Source organism: Amblyomma maculatum, chromosome 2 (genome assembly GCF_055883805.1).
Source record: "Amblyomma maculatum isolate TAMU_Amacu chromosome 2, ASM5588380v1, whole genome shotgun sequence".
Taxonomy (NCBI): Eukaryota; Metazoa; Arthropoda; class Arachnida; order Ixodida; family Ixodidae; genus Amblyomma; species Amblyomma maculatum.
This window is the reverse complement of record NC_139345.1, coordinates 101244905-101257072: the sequence shown is the minus strand read 5'-3', so window position 1 is coordinate 101257072 and position 12168 is coordinate 101244905. Positions and strand designations below refer to the sequence as shown.

The window sequence follows — 12168 nt, the reverse complement described above, 5'->3', positions numbered from 1 at the left end:
GGCTTGCACTCCGACATAAACTGACTGCGTCAGTCGACGCATGCAGTTTCACCATGTATATACTTTAATGCCGAAGTTAAGTTAAAAAGAAAGTGTTTATTTCCCCGTCGTTATTTGTGAGTTCCAACGCTTTTATATAGACTAAACGAGCAGATTATAATATCACATGAATCTGTTATATAAAAATGGCAAGAAATTTCAAGATTTGAGCACCTGGCGTGATAAGCAGCCAGGAGTATTTTAGTGTTCTCCAGTTAGCCCACCTTTTTTATACGCCGACACCGTGTGTCTGTGCTAAATCACACCCGTGCCACCATTTCAGCGTTCTCTAAAAGCACAACGTAGTCGTTGTCCCCGACAGGTGACAGCGCCCGTTCTGGAGCATTGCCACCGCTGGTGGCGTCACTGCTGGTACTTGTGTCGACGCTGCTGCTGCTGGTGCTGCTAGTTGTGGTGGTGAATGAAACACGGGCCAAGCAGATGTCGAGCACAATGACGTACAGCAGGACGCTCAAGAATGCCACCAAGAGTGTGGTGAACACGACCGGGCCCCAGATGTCTCCCGGACCGACTCCTGCGAGACCAGGCAAGCCGAACGCACAGTTAAGCATGCTAACTACTCCCGGATTCTCTAGCTTTAACCACAAAACCTTTAAGCCCCCTGCGCCTTGACACATCTATAGCTAGTGTCAAAACGTAGAAAAACCGCCTGGGGATAAAACGGTTTGTATAGTATCCTTCAGTCCTCTGTTACACAGAATTAACAACCGCTTGAATCCTTTGTTAAGACGCGCAGTCGCAGTAATACACAGCACACCTCGGTGATCAACACTTTTGCCAAACGTAGCCATACTAATACTAGGAAGTACCTTTTACATACGTTAGCACATGCCGCCGTTGAGAAGTAACCATCATTGGGACGCATAAGGAAATTTCAAACATAGGAATTTCCAATATAGTTCTGACAGCATATGTACCGTCTTTGCCAAAAGTAACCAGGCTACCGGTTTCGCTTCTAGGTCAGGTAGTGGAGAATTCGTACCACTTCTGAAGCTGTAAATCTGTGCAAAGTAAAGGAGAGCTCCGGCCCTCACTTATTAACAAGTTGTGATCATCTGGGAAAGTAAGGTAAAAAAGGCCACTGCTTCAATTTCAATCGCGTAACGCACACAAGCTCTATTCGTTTGTTAGTTTCTTTGTTTTTGTTTGCTTGCTTGCTTGTTTTTCACATTGCATCTTCCTTTCGTGAATATCAATGGATAACTCTTCATTTGTGCATGTAAGTACGGGCGTTCCAGATAAAATAGATCTATAATTAACGAATAAAACAAAATCTTTATTCCTATTCTAAATTGCAGTCAATTAAGTTTTGTTAGGAGTTATATAAAGTCCTGGCTAATATTTTTTCTACCGCTTCCTTTATTCATTACCAAACAATATTGCTTTAAATATTGCTTCAATTCATTTCAATAAATATTGCTTTAATTCAATGAATGATAATGTCTGAATTTCAAATTTGTCACGCACCATGGCGAATGTACGACCCAGGTGTTTCCGACGAGGTAGAATCAGCACGGCCCTTTCGGCGAGATTAAAAAGTCGCTTGCTATAGTCCTACCCTTTGACGTTCGATTTCATTGGGCTCTGTCCGTGAAGCTTGACCTAGCCAGCGTGACAGTCGCTAAGGTCACAGCTTCAAATTGAATTAAATCAATTTTTTTTTTTCAACATCATTGATGCTGCAGGGCGCAGTTAAAAGACAGGACTGTCGGTAGCACGCACACTTCGATAGACTGCTATTTGTCAATAAAACGAAATTAAAAAGCAAACGTAACAAAAGAGTACGCATTTTACAAGTGATGTAATATAGTATAAGGAAAGCGTTAGAAGTGGAGCACTATTTAACAGAGCACTCAGCACATGGGTAGACAAGCCCTATAAAAAAATTTTAAACATGCATGCTGAACCACCTCAGTACATTTTCACAAAACAAATGTGCAAAATACAAACATTGAGGAGAACATAGTGAACATGTGTGTAAACTTCATCCACATAAGGTCAGTGTGATGATTTTGTAATGTTTCGGTTTAGCATGTTAGGAATTTGAAAACTTAACATAGTTAAATGAAAAATCAGTGATATGCTATAGCAAACTCCTAGCCTTTGTGTACGAATACTGTTGGTTTAGAGATAAGAGCTGGGGTGGGCACGCTGTGTACTGACGGCAGGGCTCGCTGCTCAGATGCCTCGGCTCGTCGCTGCCGTCGCCGCAGTTGTTGATGCCGTTGCAGGTCCACAGGCGGGGAATGCACACGTCCCTGCCAGTAGCACAGCGAAACATCTCCTCCGAGTCGCAGCTGTTGCCTGCATACGCAACCGTATAGGCCGAACGACGCTATATATATATTGGTCATAAAGTATTTGCGATACTATTATGGGAATGCTTCACAGAGTGTCCACGCCGCTGTGCTATGGCGACTTGGGGCGCATTCTTCCATTTGAATTTGAACAGCACATACATGCATAGCTCAGTTTTATAGAGGTCAACGACTTCCCCCCGTCCTGCAGAACACGCTGAAAGCCCGAAATAGCTCTACATGGTGTTTTACTTTGTCAGACTATAACGCCTTCTTTACGACACTCCAGCACGGGCAAATTTGAACATTAGCAGAGGTCCTTTCATGAAATGGCTATATATATCATCTAATAAATACCAGCGCATTTAGTATCAGCCGGCTCTGTTTCTGTATAACATTCGAGGTGGATTTTACGGCTACTAAAGCTGCTTAATGACCCTGACCGAATGGGCCGGCGACGCAGTGTTCACACTTGAGTTGGTGTCAAGCACGTAAGATCAGCTTCTATATACAGCTGAAAGCGCGGCCTACAGTTTAGGGTCCACTGTTTCCGAAAATGGGTCATAAATTAAGCGCCGCAAGGAACGCTCCCTTCAAGCTGCCAGCACTTCGCCACATTGCTCCCTGGATTTCTGAATGACGTGTGGCTCGAGTACAAAGTGGTAACGAGAGCGTTCTGCGGGTGTGGGAAAAATAGAAGGCGAGGTCATTGCGTTCCTCCATTTTACCTTACGCGTATCGAGTCCCTTTCACTCGAAATTAGAGAAGACAAGGTGGAATATGAACAAGGGGCAGACAAGAATAGCCAGAACAGACTCTGAATCAGCTTACTTTCTTTAGGCATTCATACTTGAGCAAGTAAGACAAGGACGAACAAATTAACATGTGCGACATGTACAGAACGGACGTGTTCCTTCGTCCATCTTGCAAGCGTTATGCAGCTGTCGGTAATCATGGTGATCATGGCTATGACAGTAACGCCGGTGAAAGGCAACCCCAGCGACCATCATATACATCCTAGGCAAAAACGGGCTAAGTCTTCCTCAGCGGTTAGTCATTTGGTGAAACTTATCTCTGCCGCAACTATCAGGCCTCCCCCCCCCCCCCCACCTCCCACCCCCTCACTGCCCCCGAGGAACAACCGTTACTCCCTCAAAGAAAACTTACAAAGGGACACCGCCCATTCCCCCGTATGTCATATTTATTAATTCGCACAGTTAGACCCGTTTTATTGGGTCTAATTAGATTGTACACAGAACGCGTTGCTGCACTCGCCCTGGAAGAAGGTGGTGAAGGCGATGTTGAGGCCCGTGTAGATGCGCTCCACAGGCGGCGTCACCTGGAGGCGAACGCGGACCCACGCCGCGTGCCAAGGCATGCATCGTGTCGCCCTTCTTGGCGGAGCATCGGGGGCCCTCGAAGAGCAAGGGCTGGCCAGCACCCTGCTCCAACTGCGGCACGACACGAAGCGCCACAAGCGCTCGTTGAGCGGACACTCAAACGATGTGCCATAGGCATGAGCGCACTGCAAATACTTTTAATTGCCCTGGAAACTATACAATTACACAAAACAGCGGAAAATATGTTTGTCATAGCAGGACGAATGCTAAACGACGATATGCCATAGAGAAACATATTACGTAAAAAGCGGACACTCCCGTAGGGCCCTGCGGCCGAGCCTGCCGCCAGCTGAACAGTCAGACCGCTAATTTCGTCCTCCGAGATTTTAGGCGCTGTTGTGCCGGTGGGGTTATCACACAGTAGCCCACCGTCAACAGGGTTGTGCCAGTGGATCCTGCAACTGCCACCAATGTTGTGCCGGTGGGGTTATCACACAGTAGCCCCACCGTCAACAGGGTTGTGCCAAGGAGTTGGTAACGCAGCGCTCGTCACCCGTTTCGTGAACGAGGGCTGTCAGCTCCCTGGGCGGTAGCGATGAATCCGAGTCGGCGTTGGTGAGATGAAGAAAAGGCTTTATACACTATTTACATGTATTTACACAACAAGATCGGCTCTGGGGCCGAAAGCTAACATAGCCATACGCGACTGTTCTCGCGCAGCGACGGCCGGGGAGATTCCGCCGCGTGCGCACTGTCAGGGGGGCGAACTGCTCCCGATGGACGCTCGTGACGAACTCACACTCGGAGTCTCGAACGGAAGCACTTGAGACTCCGTTGCCGAGAACCGTTGACGCTCAAAATGGTCCAATCCGATGGCAGCACTTTCGCAGGGCCAATGGGAGAGCTTGCTGCGCTCTCGCTTCAAATATGCCGCGGGGCGAGAAGGGGTTCACCGTCAGGGCCACGGCGCGCCGTGCTGTCTGGACGTTCAGCGCATGCTGAAACACGTCGCTTCTGTCCCTTTGGTACGGCTCGCCTCCAGTGCATTGGTGCTTTGCAGAGAAGTATCCAAAGTTTGTGAAGGAGGCGTTCGCCGAAGAAGTTTGGCGTCCGGCTGAATTTCTAGGCGGCTTTGGCCAGGCAGCACCCCCGCCATCAGACAATGCGCCGGGAAGACGAGCTGCTCGCATGTGGCTCGGATGCCGGGCGCGCTCGTTCGCCAGGTTCCTCCAAGCTCACGTACAGTGTCCGGGCGCCAGGTAGCCTCACGTGCCTCGGGTTCCACTCGCCAGGTCAGGATCTCTGCCGACAGCCTTGTTGCCGGGGCACTCCGATCAACTTCGCCCGGGTCGCTCCGATGCCCTTGCCACTCGCCACTGGTAACGGTAGACTGTTCTGCGGCTTGCGAAACCGACCGACAACAGGCAACACCCAACACAAGCAAGTACCCTCGGTCACCCGTCAAACACCAGACAGAGGCAAAATTTCAAATTCAATTAGGTAAATTGTTGTCCCCTTTTTGCTCCCACTACAACAAGAGACAAGTGTATAGGATGCAGTACACAAGGTTCAAACAACAATTTTGCACATTAATGATACATTAAATAGCAAGGAAAATTATTAATCAGTAATGGAAAAAAGTCTCCTTGAAATCACTTAGACCGTAGACCATAACTGAGGAAGCAAGGAGGTCCTTTAATTTTTCCCAGTCTGCCCGCGAACATAACAGTCCGTCGCGAAGCAAGAGAAGGTAAGAAACGCGGAGTTACTGCAGGAAGCGCGGCCTAGAAGGCCCGACTTAGAGCGTCTGCGTTCGCGTTCAACCTCCCCTTTTTATAGCGGACAACGAGATTGTGCTGCTCTCTTCCGCAAGCGGCAGAACGCGAAGCAGTATTCGGGCGGTTTGGTTCTCCTCCCTCCGCTACAGCTTCGGCTGTCCATTTCTCTACGAGACCTTTCTTTCCACTTTGTATGTGAAAGAACAGACGAGCACAAGTTACTCGCTTTGTTGAACGATCTGTCTCGTTCCTTACGCTTTGCGCACCAATCGCGCATTTTCTCAGCACGGGTGCATTTGCGCCGCTGGGATCGCCGCTTTTCCTTTCGCGATCGTTTGCGTTTTCTCACCTTTCGATGAGAGCATTCTTTCATGCACCTGCCTTTCCGCTCTTTTCGACGGCGGCACTTGAGTTTTTGCTTTCTTTCTTTTTGTGCCAGCTCTTTCAAGCTGCTGGTAACTGGAGCTAGTATGGCGCCGACATCATCGGAGTTTGGCGCCGCGCCTACATCGCGGCCAGCAGCGGATGACTCACAGCCAGACGCGTCCGAACAAGGACAAGGCTCGCTCACGCCAGCCCCCGAGCTAGGCATATCCTCTGCAGACTCGCCACTCCAGTTACACTGATCCGCCGGTGTGCAGCATCGCTCAGCGCTAACCGGCGCACGATCAAGGTCGTCTGATAGCTGGGCCGTTTCGGATCGCGTGAAGTCCATGTTCGCACTAGCGTTGCTGTTTTCGCCAATGCGATTGGGCGTGTCAGGACAGGAAGATTCATGGCTCCTGTCTAGTCGCTCGCTGTCGACTTCACAGGTGTGATTCTCGACAGCGTCTGCGTCCTGGGTTTGCCTTAGCTGTTCAACACTCGTGGGCTGCGCAATTTCCATGAGCGCCACTTCGTTTTTCCGCGAGTGATGATCTACGACAACGCTGATCTCGGAAATCACCAATTTGTCGTCTCCTAGCCTGACTACATCTCCGCCATGTCTGACAACTTCTACTTCTGAGTTGTCAGGCGGTTGATTTACTGCCAGGTCCCCACTCTCGATTGGTGGAATGCTTACAGCTACGTGGGAATGCGTGCAGGACGGTGTCACTTCGGATTTCTCGCCGATGGAGTCGGCTCCAACCGTCTCAGCTGCCAGTGGCTCGACCAAGGTAACCCTAGAAACTTCTGTTCGAGGCTCGATCGACTCGCTGCTGCTATCGGGTTGCTCGGCCGCTTCCCCAAGCTTGGTCTCATTCTCAGGTGCAAGCACAATTTTCTCCGAGACTTCCTGACTGTCTAGCCATTCGGTTACATCGGCTTTCAATTGATACGCCAAATCCAAGAACGTTTTGGTACAATTTTTCTCACGCCGATACCTGTACCCAAGCTCTATTGGTGACAGCCGATGTCTTTTCAGTAAAGACTCTTTCAAGTAATCGTAGTTTTTCAAGTCAACGCCTAACACGCGCTTGATTTCTTCCGACATCTCGGCGGAGAGAAGAGCCACCAATTGTTGTGCCCAAGTATCTCGCTCGAAGCGCTTACTTTTGCAGACACGCTCGAAATCTGCCAAATACTCTGCCATATCCTCAGCAATGAGGAATGGTTGCAGACACTCTCGCGGCTTCGAACTGTTATCTTGAATGGCAAATAAAGCGTCATCCCTTTCAACACTTTTTTCATCTGCCGAACGCTCGAGCTGGATAAGCTTCTTTAAGCGGGCCAACCGCTTTTCGCGTTCTAACCTACGCTCATCGTGCTCTAGCCTTTCACACTCATCGCGCTCTTGGAGCTCTAGCTTTTTACGCTCCTCACGCTTTTGGCGTTCTAGTCTTTCACGCTCATAGCGCTCTTGGCATTCAAGCTTCTCACGCTCATAGCACTCGAGTTCGTGCTTTTTACGCTCTTCGCGCTTTTGGCGTTCTAGCCTTTCACGCTCATCGCTCCTTTGGCGTTCTAGCTTTTCACGCTCCTCGCGCTTTTGGAGTTCTAGCCTTTTGGCTTCCTCCTTACCTTCTCTCTCTTGAATATCATCCCAGGCCTCTGCGGCTTCCTCAACCGTCACTTCCTCTGCCTTCATGATCTCAAGAATATCCTTTTTTCTTTTCGCTGAGCCCAAATCGATGCCCAACTCATCACAAATTTGGAGAAGTTCTTTGACCTTGTAACTCTCCATCTTTTACCGGCCTCTTGTTGTTTGCCTTTTTAGAATAGTGTACTATACGTTCGCTATCTCGCTCCTAGCAAGAGATGCGCAAGCCTTTCTCACACTGATTCCCTTCTCAGCATCCCCTAGTTTTCAAAACACTTCCTGTAGGCTTGAAACACGCAAGGTTAACACAATGCTACGCTCAGCCTTTCTCTAAGCTACCCTGTGTGTTAGAGAAGTCTGGCGTTTGAGGGAAACTTCAGGTACTCACCGCGCCGAGGTGCCTGACGCCGGTCAATCCCACCGCTGCCACCAATGTTGTGCCAGTTGATCCCACCGCTGCCACCAATGTTGTGCCGGTGGGGTTATCACACAGTAGCCCACCGTCAACAGGGTTGTGCCAGTGGATCCTGCAACTGCCACCAATGTTGTGCCGGTGGGGTTATCACACAGTAGCCCACCGTCAACAGGGTTGTGCCAAGGAGTTGGTAACGCAGCGCTCGTCACCCGTTTCGTGAACGAGGGCTGTCAGCTCCCTGGGCGGTAGCGATGAATCCGAGTCGGCGTTGGTGAGATGAAGAAAAGGCTTTATACACTATTTACATGTATTTACACAACAAGATCGGCTCTGGGGCCGAAAGCTAACATAGCCATACGCGACTGTTCTCGCGCAGCGACGGCCGGGGAGATTCCGCCGCGTGCGCACTGTCAGGGGGGCGAACTGCTCCCGATGGACGCTCGTGACGAACTCACACTCGGAGTCTCGAACGGAAGCACTTGAGACTCCGTTGCCGAGAACCGTTGACGCTCAAAATGGTCCAATCCGATGGCAGCACTTTCGCAGGGCCAATGGGAGAGCTTGCTGCGCTCTCGCTTCAAATATGCCGCGGGGCGAGAAGGGGTTCACCGTCAGGGCCACGGCGCGCCGTGCTGTCTGGACGTTCAGCGCATGCTGAAACACGTCGCTTCTGTCCCTTTGGTACGGCTCGCCTCCAGTGCATTGGTGCTTTGCAGAGAAGTATCCAAAGTTTGTGAAGGAGGCGTTCGCCGAAGAAGTTTGGCGTCCGGCTGAATTTCTAGGCGGCTTTGGCCAGGCACAACAGCGCGTACTAGCTCGGTTTCAGTTTCGGTTTCAACAGCAGTGTTTTCGATTCTCATTTGCCTTTGGCTGTTAAATAATTCAACTACATCATCTATAAAAAAACGCAAGGGTTTCAATATTTTCTTTTAAGCATGCCATACAAATAGTATAAAAACATACATAAAGTGGCGAAGCGGAATCTTTTTACTGGAAATACTGTCAAGCTCCTCGCAGAACCTTAAGCGCGGCTGACTCAGTTCATGCAGGTTGGAGTACTGCAATCGGAGCTGTTCTTATTGTAATTTTTTGCCGTTTTGAGCCGCTTTGGCACGCAATAGGAGGCAAGGGTTCCATGCTCAAAAGTTTATTTTTCTTGTTTACATATTGAATTTCACAAAAAAATTACTAGATTACATACTTTATAAAATTCATCATATTACGAATGGTCAGAAGCGAAAAAGCATGGGCCACGAAGAAAAGAAACAAATTGCGCATACCTGATGCCTATTCTTCCTCTAAACATCATCCGTGAGATCAACACAAAAGGAGTTGTTAACGGCTAGACACCTCAAAAATGCAAGCCAAGGCAGAGACGCTTTTCCGAACATAACGAGAATGTTTTAGCCGTGTTATAGTGCCTAGAATATTCTAGGCACTATAGCCGTGTCAAGGAACGCGGAATGTAAAAATGGTGCTTACAAACCAGCATATTGCATATGCGGTGAGGTAAACATAGTACACAGAACGATCCCAAATTCGCAATACGCTGTTGCTGTCGTGGCAAATAAAACTTTGGGTTACGGTAAGGATGAGCCACCGATAAATGCTTGCTTTAAACCGTAGGCGTTGCAAGTGACAGAAAATCACGCAATGGAAGCAATGCACATGTTCTTCAGAAAAACTCGACCCAAAAACAATGGCTGCACGGCAAAGGCGCGTCATGGTTCATATTGTATGTTGCACGTGCAAATTCGTTCGCGCGTCACAACAAATTAATTACTTGCTAACAGCGTTATTAGCTAGATAAACACGAAAATTGACTCTGCAGACAAAAAAAAAAAAAAAAGTTATCGGAAAAACTTGGCAACGCATTGAAAAGCGCGGTGAGGTGGGCGTACCCCGCGGTACACGACCGGCACCGCATCAATGTTTATATGAAAACGGGACGCTTAGATGCAATCCGGTGTATGTATTATAAGCTGTCCACCTTTGAGGTGAAATAGAACTGCACATCGCTACGCTGCCTCGCTGATGGTCAGACCCTCACTCGCTGGGCCGCGAAACGGCTCGAGTGTCCGCTCTTTACATAAGTATGTTTTTCGATGGATGAGCAACGGATTGAATGTACGAATCCACGGCGGTCATGCAGGCATTGCGAAATCAGGAAAATACCGCAGTGGTTTTCGCCCGATGCAGGGTTTACTTTGGTTTATGGGGTTTAACCAAGGGGCTTATATAACACTATAATACCAGTATTACGGCGGCGGGGACAGCGGCAAATAACCTCCTTGGGTATAATTAGATAATTGGTTCACAGGAAAGGAAAGGCGCTGTATCTATCACATTTGTTCTGTGGACACCTGAACCGCACCGTAAGGGAAGGGAGGAAGGGGTGCCGTAGTGGAGGTCTACGGAGTACTTTCGACCACCTGGGGATCTTTAACGTGCGCTGACATCGCACAGCACACGGACGCCTCTTCATTTCGCCTCCATCGGAACGCAGCCGCCGGCGGTCAGTATCGAACCCGGGTACTCCGGCACAGTAGTCGGGCGTACTGTGCAGGTCCATGGATGTCAGTCCTTAAACGCCGCTTGTAGCGGGGGTTAACCTACCACCGAATTTTTATCTGTTGTAGGCCGTCATTGCACCCGCCACTGCCTCGGTGGTGGACGACGGCTGTTGTTGCGGCGCGCGTCTTTCTCTCCCTCTTCCTTTTCCTTCTTATTATATTCAAACTGTGCCGGAGTACCCGGGTTCGAACCCGACCTCGGCGGCTGCGTTTCGATGGAGGCGAAACGAAGAGGCGTCCCTGTGCTGTGCGATGTCAGCGCACGTTAAAGATCCCCAGGTGGTCGAAAGTACTCCGTAGCCCTCCACTACGGCTCCTCTTTCTCTCTTTCCACTTTCACTCCCACCTTCATCCCTTCCCTTATGGCGCGGTTGCGGTGTCCACAGAAAATAAGTGAGACAGTTGCCGTGCCTTTCCCTTCTATAAATAAATCAGTTGAGTGATTCTAAAACAGCCATTCGCAATTTCGCGAGGGGTCGCATCACGTCTACCTCCCTCCGCATCCTCCAAAGCACCCCTACTCCGGTTAGGGAAATTGAACTAATCTGGGTCCCGGCCCACTCGTCTAATCCGGGGAACGAGGCGGCTCACGCGCAAGCCCGAGGTTTCGTCGACCGGGCAGTGAGCGCAACCTCCGATCCGAATTTCACGAAGGACGGGTTAATTTCTTTTCATGATATTGCCCATCACTTCAGGCTGGAAAGGCGCACATATCCCCCCCCCCCCCCCCCCACACACAAATCTTTAACAAAGGCGCAGGAAGTTACCTGGCGCCGACTACAAATACGCTCTCTCCTAAATCAGGCGGTGCTTGCCCTGATGTACCCAGGCCAGTACAACCCAACCTGCAGTAAATGCGGCGAAAGAGCGACATACGATCACATTCTCTGGAACTGCGCAAATGATCCACCTGCGGTGGAATTAATACAGCTACCTTCTCCCGAGCAGTGGGAAGCCGTACTGGTAAGCTCGGACCCGCAGATTCAACTACGGGCCATCGAGCGAGCTAATAAGGTCGCCGCCAGCCATGGACTAGCGGCCATCTAGTACGTCTTCCTTAGACCTGCTTGGGCGACGAAATAAATGTTTTCCAATCCAATCCAATCTCTACAATCTCCTCTGTCTGCACGAGTCAGCGGAGGTGGCTCAGATACAGAGCCAGTAGCAGGCCCGTGCATTTTCTTTTCCTTCTTCCTACAGCCACAACAACAATCCCGTGCGTGAGAGTTGTGCGCGAGATGTGAGCGGGATCTGTGCGTCGGATCTGTACGCCAATGTGCCACTTGTCAATCATCCTGATGACGACAGAAAAATAAAAATCTCGTCTCTGCCGGAAATCTAACCTCCGTCCCTCGTATCCTCAGCCGAGCGCTTTAACTAACTGCGCCACGACCGGGATCGTAAAACGCACATCATAATTCTCATTGTATACCGTGAGGATGATGGTAGTGATGACAGTGATGCTGCTATTAGTGTTAACGACAATTATGGCATTAGCAATGGTAATGACGATGCATTTAATTGATAGTGATAATGAGAGCAACCGTGATGCACCGTGTGCACCAGCAACGCTCCGGCTTTCTCATTTCTGCAGTGTAGATTCCACAATGACATCCGAGTTCATTTTTTTTTTTTTTCGGGTCACAATCAGGACCACTCCGGCGCCGGCTTTTCTGTAACACAGG

The 12168-nt window shown here is 49.6% G+C and overlaps 1 protein-coding gene and 1 pseudogene across 1 annotated transcript; both read right to left on the bottom strand.

Moving 5' to 3' along the window:
- Window positions 1–299: 299 nt before the first annotated feature.
- Window positions 300–2341, bottom strand: LOC146199420 (uncharacterized). Its single transcript, XM_084592124.1, has 2 exons — window positions 2224–2341; window positions 300–574 (listed from the first exon to the last, which is right to left on the bottom strand). The coding sequence occupies exons 1-2, from the start codon at window positions 2339–2341 to the stop codon at window positions 300–302; spliced, it is 393 nt and encodes a 130-aa protein (XP_084448250.1).
- A 1253-nt stretch (window positions 2342–3594) lies between these two features.
- LOC146199419 (uncharacterized) overlaps window positions 3595–12168 on the bottom strand; it is a 29614-nt pseudogene continuing 21040 nt past the window's right edge.

Excerpts from the sequence above, each read along its gene's own strand:
- LOC146199420 (XM_084592124.1), bottom strand. The coding sequence starts at position 2,341 with ATGTTTCGCTGTGCTACTGGCAGGGACGTGTGCATTCCCCGCCTGTGG. Across the intron at positions 575-2,223 it reads TCTGAGCAGCGAGCCCTGCC|GAGTCGGTCCGGGAGACATC; the intron begins GTCAGTACACAG and ends CTGGTCTCGCAG.